The sequence below is a fragment of the Dermacentor silvarum genome, chromosome 9 (assembly GCF_013339745.2).
Source record: "Dermacentor silvarum isolate Dsil-2018 chromosome 9, BIME_Dsil_1.4, whole genome shotgun sequence".
Lineage (NCBI taxonomy): Eukaryota > Metazoa > Arthropoda > Arachnida > Ixodida > Ixodidae > Dermacentor > Dermacentor silvarum.
Window position 1 is genome coordinate 121,124,769 of NC_051162.1, and position 17,940 is coordinate 121,142,708.

General features: G+C 46.1%; 1 protein-coding gene across 1 annotated transcript; it reads left to right on the forward strand.

Moving 5' to 3' along the window:
• Positions 1 to 5,411: 5,411 nt before the first annotated feature.
• Positions 5,412 to 16,836, forward strand: LOC119463866 (D-beta-hydroxybutyrate dehydrogenase, mitochondrial). Its single transcript, XM_037724687.2, has 6 exons — positions 5,412 to 5,483; positions 5,940 to 6,063; positions 8,018 to 8,224; positions 11,856 to 12,038; positions 14,693 to 14,825; positions 15,292 to 16,836. The coding sequence occupies exons 1-6, from the start codon at positions 5,412 to 5,414 to the stop codon at positions 15,623 to 15,625; spliced, it is 1,053 nt and encodes a 350-aa protein (XP_037580615.2). The 3' UTR covers positions 15,626 to 16,836.
• Positions 16,837 to 17,940: the final 1,104 nt, after the last annotated feature.

Below are 17,940 nucleotides of genomic sequence, written 5' to 3' on the forward strand. Positions count from 1 at the left end.
AGATGCAGGCAAGAATGGATTTCTCTGCCTGTAATATATTTTAGGGGCGAAGCTCCTTAGGGCGTGGGTCTGTCCTTCCTCCGATGTAGTATGTAGCCACCTGTAGTTTTATGAATTGTTCACTAGATGGCGTAAGTGGTAGCCACCTGTAGTTTTATGAAGTGTTCACTAGATGGCGTAAGTGTCGATCTTTCTATATATAAGTGTATATAATGTCACTAGATGGCGCTAGTTTTTCGTATAGTTGATGAGAAAACCTACAATGTAGTGCGACGGGTTACCGCTATAGGGTGTTATAATAAAAGGTGCTCGCTCTTGGCGCGCTTTCTCTTTCGCTCGGAGTCGCCGGATGGAAGACAAGGCTGTGGAGCGGAGAGCATGGAAGGCGGTGGCGGCGCGCGCTCGCAGGCAGAATCCCGCGGTGAGAGCCCGCGAGGCCGCGGCTTCACGACGACAAGCAGCGCGGCGGCGGCGCGAAGACTCAGGCGTTCGCGAACGCGAAGCAGCGGCGTTATCCAACCGTTATCCCTTCATTTCACGGACCAAAAGCCGTGGTAATGAAGGGACTCCGCAAACCAAGCATCTAAGAAGAAGCGTCTAAGAAAATAAAACATATTGTATATATACACACACTGTTTCTCACGTGTTTACTTGATCATATACTGGGCGAATTACTCGGAGTATTCACGGTTTACCGATGATCCCTCCGGAGCTTCGCCCCATCATCATCATTCACCTCGTGGATATGCTGTGATTTTTTTTTTTTTTTTTTTTGCATGGCAGTATAACGTTTTGGAGCCCGTCGGCATGTCTACGCCATCGCTCTGCCAAACCTTCTTCGCTGGAGACTCGTTTTAGCTGCATTTTAACCTCCCCTTTGCACGCAGCCGCGTGTTTCGACTAGCTATAGAAAACTACACAAGCGGAAGCGGCTCAATCGGAGCTGCCGGCCCCACTCTCATCACTCGGTTATCTACGTTCACTGCACTAGCTTGGCCCCACCGAAACTTACTCCACTTCTGCGTGCTCTTCGCCTGTCGACAGCCAATAAGATAAGAAAGACCTGTCAAAGTAGGCAGTGCTAATCGCATTAAAGACAAACAAAAGCGACCTCCTATAAACGAAGGTGGCGTTTAATTGACCTGTTCAAGCAACGCTGTGGGTCATTGACTGATGGTTGCGTTGGTGGTTACGCAAATTTCACATCAGGAGAGTGGAATAAAAGCAAATTGGAATTGTTTTACGTTATAAGGTCCTGTTTGTAGAACAGTCTCTTTTTTTTTGGCTTCGATGATTTGTTTGGACAACATACAAGCAATTGCCAGCCCGACGTGACTGTAGCGGTACATTTGAGGTGGCCTTCAAGTTTGAAGTTTCCTTGCACCGTTTCTTTTTTTTAAATTAGGTGTTTGTGTAAATCAATATTTAGGGCGGCAGGTGAGGATGCGGTCGCTCTGTTAAAAGCTTCTTGCTTTTCACGCTCGATGAGCCGTTTTGAAGATGCCGTCTGAAGATTATTCGACTCTGAGGCCAAAACTTCTAATACAAATGATGAAGGTGATGACGATGGTGATTATTTGGCATCCCCTTCGAAACGGGATGGCGTCAAATAGCCACCTAGCCTGCATGAGGTAATTATTATCAACAGATATTTATTTGTCTAGCATTTTGTCTGTGTGCCCTTAATCGTTTATCTCTTCCTTAAGACCTCTATATAAGCCTTATATAGTTATTCATGTCTGTTGCAGATCCGGGCCTATCCATTTCTTCCCTGCTTTTCTTCCAGCAATCCTCTAAACGTCTCCAGCATATCTCAACTGTTGACCGGTTAATGCTTCCGTCCGCTTTACATCCCAGTGCTTCTGGAAGGTGGAACCCTAACTAAATGGCACAGTGCGACCTACCAAATTTCAGCTATATCATTTTTCCTGTAGATTCGCAATGCTGAAATATTGGGCACTTGGCGGCTGTGAATGCTGTGAGCTATTGTGTAAACTACCTCGCATTTGGCGCTGCGACGAGGCCGTTGGAATGGACGTTGACGATGCTTCCGACGTTGTTTTCTTCCAACTATACTTTATTATCGGCTCATCCTCTATTGTTTGTGTGTGCCATGTCTAAGGCTTATGCTCATGATTGCGATGTACGCCTCGTTTGGGCCACCAACGTTTTCACCAGCGTATCAACGAATAATTTACATGCATGTGCACACTCTTGCCAATAACGATTCTCGTTCCCGACACTGTTGTTCTTTCTGGCTTCCGAAACACATGCACGGAAGCCACTGCTCTCAGAGCCTGTGTGGAGGCCAAAGCTATGCACTACGTGCGTATACCACCGTCGTTGCGCGATAGCTCAGTGGTTAGCGCGCTTGACTTTCAAATGCTCATCGCTTCATTGCGATGGCCTCAAATCCAGGTGGAGCCAGTTATGGTGAAGTTTTCTTTTCCTTCGTAGTTGTGAAGCTGGGGATGATGCGAGACGGCCTAACGATGGCAAAAATCGTTGTTGTGTGTTGTCGATGACGACAACAAACGACGTCAGTTTAACAGAATGCATGGGCGGACGGGATGTACAAGCACACTGCTGCAGTTGCAGCAAAACGCCGCGCAAGAGAAAGGCAATTTCGGCACCAGGTGCCCAAAAATACCATAATCATTCGAAAAACATTTTTAAGCATTTGAAGGTGGTGTATGCGCATCAACGGTACCATAAAATTTAACTAAGCATCGTAATTTGGCAACAAAAACCCCCGCGCGTAGGATCGCGGCGGAGAACGTTGACCATTCGTCCAAAGGCCGGTGTGGCATTTATAGCAAACTCTACAACATGTCTCATTTATGCACGCCTTAAGTCTGATATTTACGTGTAAGTGAAGTGTCAGGAAGATTCTGTGCACACCATGACAGGGTAACAGCGGCGAAACATTCCCCTGCGGGACTTTTTGCGGTACCTGGAAATATCTAACATCATTCCAAGCAAAAGAGAAATCTAGCGAGTGAGTTACAGCGTGGACTGGGAACAAGGACACATCAAGGCAAAGGAAAAAGATTGCTGGCTCCCCTGTAATCGGTAGTAGTTGTAAGCATGAAATGGCTACCGGCAAAGCAGATTGGTTGGCGATGATACTAGCCACAAGCTTAAAATGACCTTAGTGTATGTTCGCAACGGCACTACCCCCCCCCCCCCCCACACACACACACCATACCGCAGCACTCCATACTGTACACTTGTCCATGTGAACGCTGCCCAGTTAGAAGAAGAAGAAAAGGCGGAACGACAGGCAGCGAAAGACGCCAGGGAGACACATCGCACTGCCCAGCTAGACGACAAAAAACACCTGAAGGAGGCGTCATGCTGCGTGGCGCTATCTCTTGAGGCGACGCAAAACCCGCGCCGCGGAACTCACGGACAGCTGGCATTCAAAAGAGCACAGGCAACCCTGTCTCAGCGTTAAAATATGACTATCAAGTGTATGGTACTTTGTATCTGCCTTTTAAACGTCGCTATTGGAAAAAACATAATGCTTCAGCGTACTAGAAGTTACAGCTTGACTGATATAATGAACAAACATAAGGAAGCACTCGGACACAATATTTTTCCTAACTTGTCTGGGCAGTAACTAGCGTAAGTAATGCGGTTCTGTACAAAGGGTTGGGGGCCATAGACCGCGCTTTCCTAACTTTTGACGGGTTGCACGCATGATCTCGTTTTATTCTCGCCGCGATACCCGGATGTTCTCATTTGAGTGCCCGGATAACGGTTTGTCTTTTGGCCCAAAGTCAATTGAATGTCGCCAACAACGGCAGCTAAAAGCATTTCATGCTTAAAAGTAGACAGGCGTAGCGCACATTCCTCTGTGCCTTCTTGTGTCCTTGTTCCCTCTCCGCTCTACATCTCACTGGTTTCAAGATGAACAACCAATAAGCCTGCATCGGCACTCTCATAGAAATACTGCACCTCGAACAAGTACAGTTCCACCCGAATGACAATAAATAAAAGAAACAATTTGGCATGTACAACGTGCAGACTAAGCATGGAAATAAAGTCGTGTAGATTACAGCTTCCTGAATTTTTGTACTGTACAACAGCAAAGACATGCCCACAGACGTGCAGCAATACAAGAATACCATTACATACTATTGTAGTGTATACAATCCAAGCCAAGCCATTCGCAGCTATGCAAAAGAATTTTCAGGCCCGTTATTATTTGAGCTGCATTCTATACACGATGCCATAGAAACCGCTGCCAAGTTGCCTAACTTCAACGAAGCCCACATCTATAATGACAGCCTCGGTGCAGTTAAGCATCTCAATCAAATAACGAGAACGTTGCGTATTTATGAGCAGATACACAAAATTAACAATTCTACAGGTGTTAACATTACTGTCCACTGGATGCAGGCACATGCTCATGACCACAACAATGACCTTGTGAATCGTATTGCTCACTCTTTCTCGACACCCGTTAACTCTTGCTCTTTCCTTTCCCTCTGACCCCCGCTCTCTTTTCTTTTCCCGAAGATCCCTCCACCGGCTTGTCAAGCGTGCCTTCAGCCCCCGTTTGTCTGCTCCTATCTCCCCCAATCTTTCTCGGGTGGAGAAAGTCTCTCTCCGGAGAATTCGGGCCAGGGCGGCCCTTACACCAGCCGTCACTTGTGCTTGGGGTCAACCATACGAAGACATTGTCCATTGTCCGAAACGCTCTGCTCCTGCATCTACAGCGGATGCCCACCATCCACTTTGGACATGTCCTGAGAGAAAGACGATTCACGAAAGTGTTTTAAAGGTTTGAAATTTAACCGTAATCAAGTAGAAGATCGTGAAAGATGGATTATGGACGACGCATTTTATAAGTCCCTGTTGCCGTATCTTCATGAAATGGGCCTCCATGCTTACAGTTAACTCCATTAACACGTTATGCTGCGTGGCAACCCAAACGACAAAAAAAAGATGTATACAATGCTTACATGTACACGTAGACATGACTTCAACGGCGCGTCGGTAATTTAGTAACGTGGCCATATATTCAATTTCGCAAACACGTCGTTACAATACGTACCGACACACACAGTAACTGTAAAGGCACAATACTGCCAAAGAGAAAAAGTTATTTCGCGTACGAGAACACAAAACATTACCTCAACTACAGCCACTACGAGACACAAAGATTCATGAACCGGATATTCTTAGTCGAACCCTATAAATGTCAGCGCTTATAAGAAGTTATTTACCATCTTGCTTGCATAGATGGCTGTGATTTCTTCCCCGCGAGATCGTGATTTCATCAAGCAAAGTCAATGAACGCATGCCAACATACGCCAGCGAACGTGTCCAAATGAACGACGGCCGAAGCGCGTGTAGTCTTTATTTGTTCTACTTCTGTGCGTCGCTTTCTTCGGCCTTCTGCTATGACCTCGCGCATCCGCGAAAACCCGCTTCCTCAACGGAGCGGTTCGTTCCCCACCGCTCACCGCTTTCTCGTACGCCTTTATTATGGCACGAGCTTCTGTGTATGCCCGTTTCCTCCTCTCCTCCTCAAACTCATTGACGGTGTCTCGTCGTGCGCGTCCCGCGTCGCCAGAATTAATCCTCCTCGCAAAATATCACTTGTACCTGCCTCGTGCCCAGCTCCTGCCTGTAGGTCAGTATAACGAGTTGTTTATAAGGCCCTGCGCAGGTGGCGTTATGTGCCCTTAAATCTACTCAGAAAGCTTGGCGTTGCTGCTGAAATGGTGTGCTGCCTCCTCGTAATGCTCGAGCACACTTTGCGTCCTAACAAACGTAAAGTAGAAGAGAGATTTCACGGTCACCTGCGGCAACAAAGATCTGCTCGCGCAGAGCTTCACCAGTCGCAATGAGGACGTCGTTTGTTTTGTTCTTCGCCTTCCTGTTTGTGTTCTGGCACCTCTGGAACTACCTGATTTCTCTGCACAAAGTCAGCAGGATCAGTCGGCACGGCCTGGATTGTCCTAACTCTGTCCTATGCGCTGTCCCGGTTGGTTTTCAGACGCGTTTTTGTGAGCAACGTTGGTGGCGAAGGACGGGCGGTGCTCATCACGGGTGAGTAGGCCTTCAAGGGACTGTGCATGCTTGTGGTGACGGCCTTGACAGAATTTCCATTGACTTCTTCCTCAGTTTCATTTTTGAAAGCGATATACCATGGAGAGGAAGAAAGCAGTGTTAACTGACTCTCAACTGAGCTCGTCACTCCTAGATGACTTTGCAGTGTAAGTGTACGAATTCTGTGAAGTGTGCGCAAAGAGTACTGAATTCGAACAGTACACATATTAAGAAGTGCGAGTTAGTATAGAAATCGCTAAGGCAGAAAAAGTAACATAGTAGTTAGTAGTAGTAGTAGTAGTAGCAGTCGTAGTAGTAGTAGTATTGTGAGGAGGCGTAGTAAATGGAGTAGTAGTAGTAGTAGTAGTAGTAGTAGTAGTAGTAGTAGTAGTAGTAGTAGTAGTAGTAGTAGTAGTAGTAGTAGTAGTAAACTTTACAGAAAGGCAGAGACCAGGAGCATGTGCATTCTAACCTGCAATTTCGCACTGTATACGAAGAAAATAGATCATGATGATAATTCTCGTTGCGATGATGGTCGTCGGCAACACAAAAGCGCGTTTAAATTCTTGAGGATAGGCCTGTGTGGCGTTAAAACTGCAGCAAAAGTTTGACATATGCGTACACACTGTAATGCCAATTTGCAAGCTCTGCTACTCAGCAAACTAATCGTATAAGACCAAATAACGTGTTCTTCTAGCAAAACAGTAATTAATGTTCTAACCATATTAGCGTGATGTTCACATTGCTAAGTGGTGTATTGGCGCATCAAACAATACGAGCCTGGGAGTTTTTGTACTATGCTGTTACTTTAGCACTCTGCTACGCCTGAATGAGTTCTTGATTTTACACATCCCAAAAGCTAAGACTAGGTTGTCTTCTGAGGGTCCGCAGTTCAAAGATTTTCACGTTTTTTACTACCATGCTCCAAACGTTTAACAAAAATCCTTTTGACACTATCAGCCTAACCGCTCTACTCAATGGCTATGCATCATGACACCAGTGCCAAGTTACACGTGTAACGACTCTTTAAAAGTTTGTCATGGCAATGAAGTGTTCATCGCTTGAGTGTGAAGTATATACTGGACAAATGTGTCCACTGAACGAAAGAACGGTACGATGTCTAAAGAAAACGTACAAAAGTTGCAATGCTGGAAAGTCGTAACAATCTGAGTACTGTTTGATATGCAATACGTGATAATTAAGTAGTTCAAGTTGCTCGTAATGTTAGAATTCTTGTGCAGTCAAGCTTATTTTTGCTCTGGTATTTCATAACTTCTCGAAAAATTTTTGTATGTGGGCGGTAGTGCGTTAATTATGTAACTACATTTCTGAAACCATAGTGCTTGCCGACCCCATACCGACGAATTTGATTTATTATGCGTCATAGGTTCTCTCCAACGAATAACTAACACCCTTCGTTTACATGCCAGCAACCGATAGTTACTATAAGCATTACCTCTGATTTGGGGAACTTGGTTAGGCCTTTCACTTTGAAGGCTTCATTGAAGAGCAGAGAATTGAACAAGTAGCTTAATTTTCACGGCTGGTAGCAACGCTAAAGATGAAGGTGAAGAAAGCGAGATGGCCAGCACGACGCCGTGTTTGTCGTCTGTTGACTTCATCCCTTGCGCTGAAGTTACATCTTACATTTGTGTATTTAGGATGTCATTTCAATTTGCGCATGTGAGAGCACATCTCGACTGCAGAATACTTTCACTTTAGGACAGATAAAAAATGAGATAAATGAGAATGTTAAGTGGAACACAAGCTTCTTGTTTGCTACCCTACAGTAAAGAAAGTGCAAGGGTGAAAGAACAGCGATAAAAGAAAGCAGACGTGCTGAAACAATTGAGCAGCTTGGGATTATTTCGGAGAATTATAGTATCTTAAAAGGTCACTCGAACGTAAAAAAAATGCTATGGGAACTTGCTCATTTTAACGCTTCACCTTTCAGGATGCGACACGGGATTTGGTTATCGACTGGCCAAGCGACTCTCACGCAAAGGATTCCTGGTGTTCGCCGGTTGTCTCAGTTTCAACAGCGCTGGCGCCGAGGAGCTGAAAGGCCTTTCGAACTTAACTGTTTTGCAACTGGATGTGACAAAGCAGGAGCAAGTAGACAAAGCTTGGGGCACGATAAGAGAGCATCTCGGTGAACGGGGTAAGGCACCGTTTGTTTGTTTTTATTTTCTGGTACAACAGCACATGCTTTATTTGTTTTTAGTTCATTTACCATTTCAATATCAGTTATGTTACCTCCATGGAATGGCGGAATACTATGAGACATGGTACAGTTTAAGCAATGTAAGCAACCAAATTGAAACAACGAAGTACCGCTTTTTGTCTGTCTGTGTGAAATCCTTGGATGTCAAGTCTGCACCTTGCTCATGGCCGGCAAAACACTTTTCTCCTGTATAAACGCTAACAACAGCGAGAACAATTAAAACATTTTCAAGTAAATATTGTGCAAGATGAGAATACTACACTTTTAATTGCATGCATGTTTATGATAAGCTCCTTGCGGGGTGCCAAGTTTCGACAAGCTGTATTTCAGCATCTCATTGCCGTGGGCAGAATTGAATGTCACTAATGTGTAAGACATGAGCAATTGCTCCCACTAGCAGTAAAAAAAAGTTGTAGTCAAAAAATAATGAAATGGCCGAAAACCGTGAAATGTTCCAATTTATTATTAAAGTTGCCCTAATGTGGGATGATGCGTTTTTCGCCAGCTACATGTAAAACAGAAGTAATAAAACTTACCGCCTTGCCTGTGCAACTAGAAAATAATGGTAGTTATTAGGCCATTTTACTAGTATTATCTATATTGTTGCGCAAAAACGTATATTTACAAATATTTACAAAATAGGCGAGTAGCACAGGCGTAGCAGCAACCAGCCAAGATGGCGAGGAGCAAGCTCTACCTCCTCTTCTTCGGTGCCGGCCTAATGCTGACCTCTGCTTCGGTGCCGGTCTTCTTCTGTCTCGCGTCATTACCCCCCGGGCGAAAATACGCGCACCATCCGGGCAGGTCAGAGTGCAGCATCAGCGGACGGGTGATACGGCTTCAGCCGGGCAACATGAACTGCGTCAGTCTTGACCGGCGCAGAAGATAACATTGGCTGTGCCTGTGCAATCCCATACGTCACGTCGGTAACTTGGCGCAGAACGCGATAAGGACCATGGTAGCGTGGTAGAAGCTTCGCGGAGAGACCAACGTGTCGAGTTGGCGACCAGAGGAGCACTAAAGATCCAGGAGCGTAGTATACATCCTTGTGACGGCAATCGTAACGGTTCTTCTGTGACACCTGCGACATCTGAAGGCGGTCGCGCGCGATATGACGCGCAGCGTGCGCCCTTTCGATGGCATCTTGTGCGTACTCCGATGGTTGTCGTGGGGCGGCTGGTAGTAAAGTATCCATAGGTAGTGTCGGTTCCCGGCCAGAACGAAGATAAAACGGTGAACAACCTGCCGTATCGTGGCGTGACGAATTATAGGCAAATGTGACAAAGGGTAATGTAGCATCCCAGTCGCGGTGGTCGGCGGAAACGTACATGGACAGCATGTCGGTTATGGTGCGATTAAGACGTTCGGTGAGGCCGTTTGTCTGAGGGTGATAGGTGGTGGTGACTTTATGTTTCGTGGAATATGAGCGTAGAAGTTCATCGATGACACGGGACAAGAAGTAAGTACCGCGATCGGTGAGCAGTTGACGAGGCGCTCCGTGATGCACAATAACATCGTGAAGGAGGAAGTGGGCAATATCGGTAGCACAGCTGGTTGGAAGTGCGCGCGTAATAGCCTAACGCGTGGCATAGTCTGTCGCGACAACGACCCATTTGTTCCCTGATGCCAATGTAGGGAAAGGTCCGAGCAAATCGAGGCCGACGCGGAAGAACGGCTCTACTGGGACATCTATAGGCTGAAGAAGGCCGGTGGGAAGCGTCGGTGGTCTCTTGCGTCGCTGGCAAAGTTCGCAGCGGCCAACATACTTCTGTACGGAGCGATAAAGCCCAGGCCAAAAGAAACGACGCCGCACGCGATCATAAGTGCGCGTTACGCCAAGATGACCTGCTGTAAGTGCGTCGTGAAGCTGCTGGAGGACAGTAGTACGCATGTGGGGCGGCGCCACAAGCAAGTGTTCAGGGCCTCCGGAGTATACACTGTGGCGGTATAAAGTGCCATTATGTATAAGGTAAACATCCGGAGTGACTCGTCAGGTGGCCCGGAACTGAGACGGTTGATGATGGAACGTAACGCCGGATCACGCCGCTGTTAATCGCCGAAATTAATTAACTGAGATATAGAAAGGACACAGGCATCGGTGTCAGGGTTGGTGCTGTCGGGTGGATCCACGGGATAACGGGACAGGCAGTCCGCGTCCTGATGTAATTGGCCAGACTTGTGGATGACGGAAAACGAGTACTCTTGTAATCGCAAAGCCCAGCATCCGAGACGGCCTGTAGGATCTTTCAGCGAGGAAAGCCAGCAGATCGCATGGTGGTCAGTGACTACCGTGAATGTGCGGCCAAAGAGGTATGGTCGAAATTTGGAGATTGCCCAAACAAGGGCAAGGCATTCACGCTCGGTAATTGAGTAATTGAGTTCTGGGGCAGAGAGCAGGCGGCTGGCGTACGCTATGACGCAGTCACGACCATGCTGGCGCTGGGCAAGGACGGCTCCGATTCCGTATCCACTGGCATCCGTCCGAACTTCCGTAGGAGCAGATGGGTCGAAGTGCGCCAACAGAGGAGAAGTCGTCAGAAGGCGGATAGGCGCAGAAAATGCATGAGATTCTAGATGGCCCCAGACGAAAGGCGTATCTTTCTTGAGAAGGTCGGTGAGCGGCCGGGCGATGTCAGCGAAATTTTTGACAAAGCGACGAAAGTAAGAACATAAGCCAATGAAGGAGCGAACGTCTTTGGCTGAGCAAGGTTGAGCAATATTACTACATAAGTAATATTTTGCGGTTTGACTTTTATACGTAGTGCGCATTTTACGGATCCACCACAGGATTGTATCGAAATGTATTGCGCTGCATGTTAAGTAGATTATGCAAATTCCTTTGCTTATTTGGGTTTTGTTGCGAAGGTAAAATACCATTAAGCTGTATTTTCTAGTCTTTTTTTCTTTCCTGAGTAGCATACACAAAGAGGCGTTTCCGTAAGGCACAATTCATGTGCCTTTAACCCTCTTTTCCCATACTGTGCACCCTTAGCGAAGTTCTAAACCGCAAATACGCCGTCAGAACATTCGTTAACGTCAATCCTCTTAACTCGTGCCAACAGTGAGAAGAACCGCGCACCTGTTTTTGAGAACCGATGATGATGATGATGATGATGATGATGATTCAGTGAACAGATGATGACGACGATGATCAATATTCTTTAGTGACGCAATAGCGTCGCAGGCTATAGAGTACCGAAGTCAATGAAGTTATGGTCTACACTGGTCTGAAATATATCACGGTAGTGACAATTTCCTGGCTCCCGAAAAGTTCATGCGCAATCTTTCCAGTAACAAAGCGGCGAGGTATCTGCACTGTAAAAAAAGCGAAAGAAAAGAAAGAAATCAGTCTCACCAACACTGATTCACCAACACTGATTCACAATACAATTCATGTATCAAAGTGCACGGTCAAAACTGGCTATGGAATCGTCACATAAAAACTGACAAGGATCTGAAGCTGTGGAGAGCGATGCTTTTTTTTGTGTTTACATGAAAACGATAATGAATGACTTGATTTCATTTCATTAGGGTTCTGGTTTTTTTATTATTATTATTCTCGATACAGAGCTCTGGGCGGTTGTTGCGAACGCCGGAATCGCAAGCGCCGGCCTTTTGGAGTGGCTCACGATGGACACGGTGATCGATATATTCAACGTCAACGTCTTCGGAGTCCTTCGAGTCATCAAGAAGTTCCTACCTCTCTTGAAGAAAAGCAAAGGCAGGGTTGTCGCTATCGCGAGCCCGTTAGGTAGGTAGAACGGTAAACACACGCATTCTCAAAAGACCGAATCGCTTACTCATAAACTTCAAACTGAAAGTAGGAATCGCGAGCACTACTCTTAGGTTTTCGATGAACAATTTTTTTTTTTTAGCTGGGGTTCTTTAACCTGCACCTAAATGAAAGTAGACGAATGATTTTGCATTTCGCTCACATCAAAATGCAACCCCCGTGGCCGGGGTCCAACCAACAACATCGAGCTTAGCAGCCTCATAACATAGCCACAGGGAAACTACGGTGGTCCTTTGCAGCCGTGCGCAACTCTTGAACTGAGGGGGAAGGGGAAGGGGGGGCTTCATTTTAATACTGCGTCAGTAGCTGATGCTACCCTCACAAATACCCCCTGCCGACGTATTGTTGCCTATTTGTGATGCAAATGTTACTCCTGTTTTGTGCCTCTCATGGGCAAAGATTATGCATGAGTAAAAGTTTCCCTTTTGCACCGTCCTCGACTTTCGGTTCGTTGTTGCCCATCACAGCTACGAGCCAGCAAAGACGTCATAGTACGTCCACAACAAATCACTGCACTGTCGCTTAAGCACCTGTCAGCCGTTCTATTCTATAAGCCGCTGACGTCACGTTTACCGCCATGCGCCACCCGGCTGCTCCGAAATCCGCCTTCGCCTCCCTTGCTTGGCTTTCTGCTCCAAGGTATTGGCGTGTGGTTGAGAGAGGCGCTTCTCATGACAGTTATAGCACTGTTCCAGGATACAACTCACCGTGTATAAAGTTTCAGCGTGATGTCTTTATTACATTGTGTGCAGCAAACGTTTAAAGATGTATCTCGGGGCGACTCGCTTACAAATTGTGTCAACATTATCAATTATTTGTCCTCTTTGTGCTGATATAACCCAAAAGCTATCTCCCCTCGTAAACGAACCTCATTTTTGATATCCGAACTCTGAACTCAATAGGAGTAGTATTTTTAACAATCACATATACATCGCAAACTCTCATCTATGCTAGAGGGCCACCAACTATACGCAATTAGAGGTTCATTAGTAACGGCGGCTGTTTTAATGAAACCAAATATTTTCTGAAAACACATTCAATCTTTTCCCACGGTGCACTGTCTTTGTGTTCGAATTCCGCGTCCAATGCCCTCTTTATGCTAACAGTAGATTAACATTGTCCTGCAAGCGGTGGATCTATATGCTTGAATAAAGCGGGAGGAAAATGTCTGGTCCGGACAGGGGATACGGACGTGACACCAGGGTGCGATGTTCATATTAATTTCTGACTGAAATCAAGTACTACACCAGTGTTGGCTACAGCTACTGATTTATAAGTAGGTGTAGCAATTTCTAGCACTACAGCGTTAAGGGCCTCGGGTGGCAGAAAATCCGGTATCGGCGTCGCGTCGGCGGCGCTGTCCTTTAGCGAAAAATCACCCTGAACCACGCATCTCAAGCCACGCAGGTCCCCCGTGCGACGCTAGGCGTTAATGAACTAATTAAATTTCTCAAAATAAAATGCGTCAGAAAATTGGTAAAGTACGACTTACGCACGAACTACAGACATTATAGCGTAGGATTGTAATTTGAATATACGTGAAAACATAATTCTGCTACACGGAAATTCAAACACAAACCACTTTTCCAGCTGCCGTTTGAGGTTGATCTTAGTGGGAGCGACGCGCCCCGCTCGGTTTCTTGCAACACCATCCAGGTGGCGCTCGCCTCCGCGCATCCGCAGCACCGTCGGAACTCGCGTTCAGGGAGAGAGAAAAAAAACCAGAAAGCTCGCCTTTGTGCATAGTGCTCGCCGCCAGCATTTGCAGGTAAACATTAGGGTTACATAAGCTGCAGCTGCCGGGAAGCGTGAGAATCAGTCAGGGATCTTTGAATGCTTCGCGTTCCACTCCTAAAGGCGAAGCTTAAGCGTCCTTCCAATTTTTTTCACGTTTTTAGTGGTTCAGTGAAAAAAAACTTTTGAATCTACTCATTTTTGGCGTCAGAATGTTCGAATTTTTTCAACTACTTTGTACAAAAGTAATCTACATTTTCAACATATAAGTATAATGGGCCATCAACGTTTCTTGCGCACATAGAATAGGTGCCTTTTTAATTTGTGAGCTTTTCGATGGGGGCGAAATGCGAAAACACCCGTGTACTTAGATTTAGGTGCACGTTAAAGAACCCCAGGTGGTCCAAATTTCCGGAGTTCCCCACTACGGCGTGCCTCATAATCAGATCGTGGTTTTGGCACGTAAAACCCCATAATTATTTTTTTTAGTTTGTGAGCTTAAGCATAGTCTAAGACAGATTGAACACTTCAGATATGAGGGACCAGAGGTCATCAGTGGCCCTTGTAAAAGTGGCTTGAACGTTGGAACAAGGTGTATTTTTTAATCATTATGGTGTTCGAGATTGCCTGTGTGCCGTTTGCTTATTCAAAACACGCACCGATTGTAGAACTAACAACAAGTAATGGATCAGCGCCGGCTGAAAAACTTCGTTTAAGATACCTCTTTTGCCAGCTTAAAGAATCTAGTAATTTCTACTAATTTTTCAAGCGAAAATCTTGTGCTGCTTTTTCATGACCTGTGACCGCACTGTACTAGACCTACAAAAGCTCAATCTGAGGTTTTGTTTGCTTGAAGTCATTTTCGCGACCCATTTCAGGTCGCTTCACAATCTCCATGAGCGTGCCATACTGCATGTCGAAGCACGCCGTCGTATCCATGATGGATGGCTTCCGTCGAGAATGTCATGGCAAAGGGGTTGACTTCATTACAGTGGAGCCTTCGGCTTACCGGTAGGTTGATCAAGAGTAAAGACAAATTAAATTTATTGAACAATCAGATATAGGCACAAATCTGTCCCAAATCTTCATTTGTGCATTATAAGTGTCTCATATGTGCAATTCACAAAACTCTATTACGCGCCGGCATAAGTGCCAACGTTTGTTATGCCTAGGTTTTCTGATGGAATAACTGCATTCTTGCTAAATAAGTACGTTACTAGGACGGCACATGGTTCAAAGGAACTTAAGCAATGTCTTAGCCACTCTCTAGTTGGGCAAGATACCCACCAGCCTATGTAAAGTTTTGCTGAATGTGTTTCTTTTTTTTTTAGCTGAACAGCCGTGCACTTCCCTTTAAACCATTAGCTTTCTGTGGGATAGCACAGCGTTTATGACCATGCACGGTTGGTTGTGTGAACCTAAACAGCATCTTAAGAAAGTGTTCATTCATTTTTTATTGTGCCTTTCCCATTTCTAGGACGTCCATATTTAAAACAGGCTCTGATCCAATGGACTTCGTGATGCGAGAGTTCAAGCAACAAGATCCGGAGGTCGTCGCTGACTACACTCACCAGGACATAGAGGACTGGCTAATGACTAATAATAATGCCTTCAGCACTTTCATAAGGGAAGACCCCGAAGAAGCTGTCGATGTGATCGAGAAAGCAGTCAGGGAAACTTATCCTAAGGACCTCTACCGGTCACCCTGTGGACGAGACACACCCTACATATTTCTTGAGACTACGTTACCCAGTGATATAACCAATCTAATCGCTGCCATTACACGGAAGATTCAGCTCAGGATGAAGTGACGGGACTAGTCAGAAAGGAACTGGAGAAATCTTTCCACATGGAACGTCGTCACAATGCTGCTAACGTTGACGTCATACGCAAGCAAGCCTCGTCAAATCAACTGCAAAGAGACTATAATAGTCTGCAGCTTCTTTGTTATACCACAAAACTGAACACATTGTCAAGAATTCCTGCGCATGTGGAGGTGACTCTGCTTTTCACAGCTGCTAGAGAAGCTAAACGTTCGGTAAGCATGTTAAGTTACCCCTTCAAACAGGCGGCCTAAATTATATACATTTTGAAACAATGTCGCAAACATTACAGCGAGGACTTGGAACTGTGCTATAAACATTTCACTCACATAAAGTAATTTGTTGTATTTATAAAAATTACAAATAATGAGCGCTTATAGGTAATGTGCTAAATCATGAAAAGATCTCGAATATTTCCTACAAATATATGCGTTGGTTATTATTGAATTAGTTGCCTCCTGACGCAATAATGAACATTATTTACGGCAGTCAAACCGATAAACGCGCCTAACATTTCTCGAAATTTGGTAGCGCATACTTTAAAATGCCCTTCTTTTGCATTACCCTCCGCACTGACATGATTTGTCACGTTTTTCTTTTCTCTTTTTTTTTTTGTTACCGAAGGGTCCCATTTACATTCTGGGTTATCTTTTATTTTTATTGTGAATTCATCAGTCGGAACATTTAAAAAACGGGGTAGCTTGCACTATTGGCGCAAGGCTAAAGGCACAGCGGAGCTTATCCATTCCTAGCTGGTCCTGGCTTAGTGATGCTCAGTTATACGAAGTGTAACTCGTGGTCCGTGGTAACGGCGAATGCCTCGCGAAACACTTGCCGTTCGAGCACACGTAGGAGAATTGGGGCGAAAGCTATGCACAGTGTACGGGTGGCGCGCAGCAGACGACACGCCGGGATGACGTCACGGCGCATGCGCAGTAGCGTGCAGCTGGTAGGAACTTGGCCCGAGCCGCCGACTGAGGCGCCTGCTACAGTCATGGACACCGCGAGCGTTCGGCGATGATGCGGGGAAGCGCCAAGGAGGTTGAAAAAAAAAAGTTTTTTCAACCTCCTTGGGAAGCGCGGATGGCGTCTTACAACTTGTTTCTCTCATTTTCTCTCTCCCGAGCATAGCGCGCGACGCGCGCACTCTCTCATTTTCTCTTTCTCTCTCCGGAGCATAGCGCGCAACGCTCCGCGAGGTGGTTGCTAGGCAACGCAGTGGCAGGCGCAGACAATACAGCCGGCTTAAACAGCTCCGCTGTTAAAGGTAATTTGCGTATCTATATAGAGACACCGGGACCGAAAAGATCACGGTGGCACTAGCAATGAGATACGCAGTTGTGGTGGGCTCCGCGTTAATTTGAACCACCTGGTGTTCTTTAAGGTTCTCTCAAAGCACGTTTAACAGAGCGTTGAATAGGGCTAGTCGGTGCGCGTTCATTGATCTCACGATATTTATGGCAAACACTACTGGACAGTGGGCTGGGCCAGAGGGGTCACCGAAGCACAAATGTGCCCGGCCATCTAGAGCGGCCCGAGGGCCCAATCGTCGCCCTGCTTCCTTTTCTCCCCTCCCCCTCCCTCACATGATTCTCTCGTGAATCAATAAAGTTTACCCACCCACCACTACTGGACGCAAAAGGAACGCTGACGGAAATGTGATTAGATCGGACAACAAACCAGTTGGTAGTTTGCACTTCGTGTCAGCTTGTGTCGTCCTTCCAAGTCACCGTTCCGTTTACCACTGCTAGTGTGCGCCCTACTCAGGGCAAGACAAGTCAACCAAAAACCACGATAAATGAGCGTTTAATACTTCCGCTGCGTCGGAATGTGACAGTGGTGGTCTCTGAATCCAACTTGAAATGGAGCAGGAGGACGCGACAGCCACTCAGCCATCGTGGCGGGTGACACCATGTTTCATTGGTGACCAATGGTTATTATTGTGCACTACATGCCACATCTATATGTTAACGCGACCAAGTGTTATCCGCACAGTGCGAGTAGAATAGCTAAGCCATAAGTGCACCTTTATTAATCAGTGGCACTGAGGCCAACTAAAACATTATGGTAAGCTAGCTAACCAAGACCCGTCTCAACTTGTGAGAGGGCTAGTGCTAGGGAATGCTAGTGAATTAGTCCCACTAGCATCAGTCATGTTGAAGGGCATCAGTGAACGTTTGTTTAAGCAACCAAATATATGTCTCCCTGCTCTTAATAAGGCAAGAAATATGTGTTGTGGGAATCCTCGTGTCCCATAACCGCCGCACGGGCAGCGAACGTCGCGTCAAGCGCATGCGTGCCAG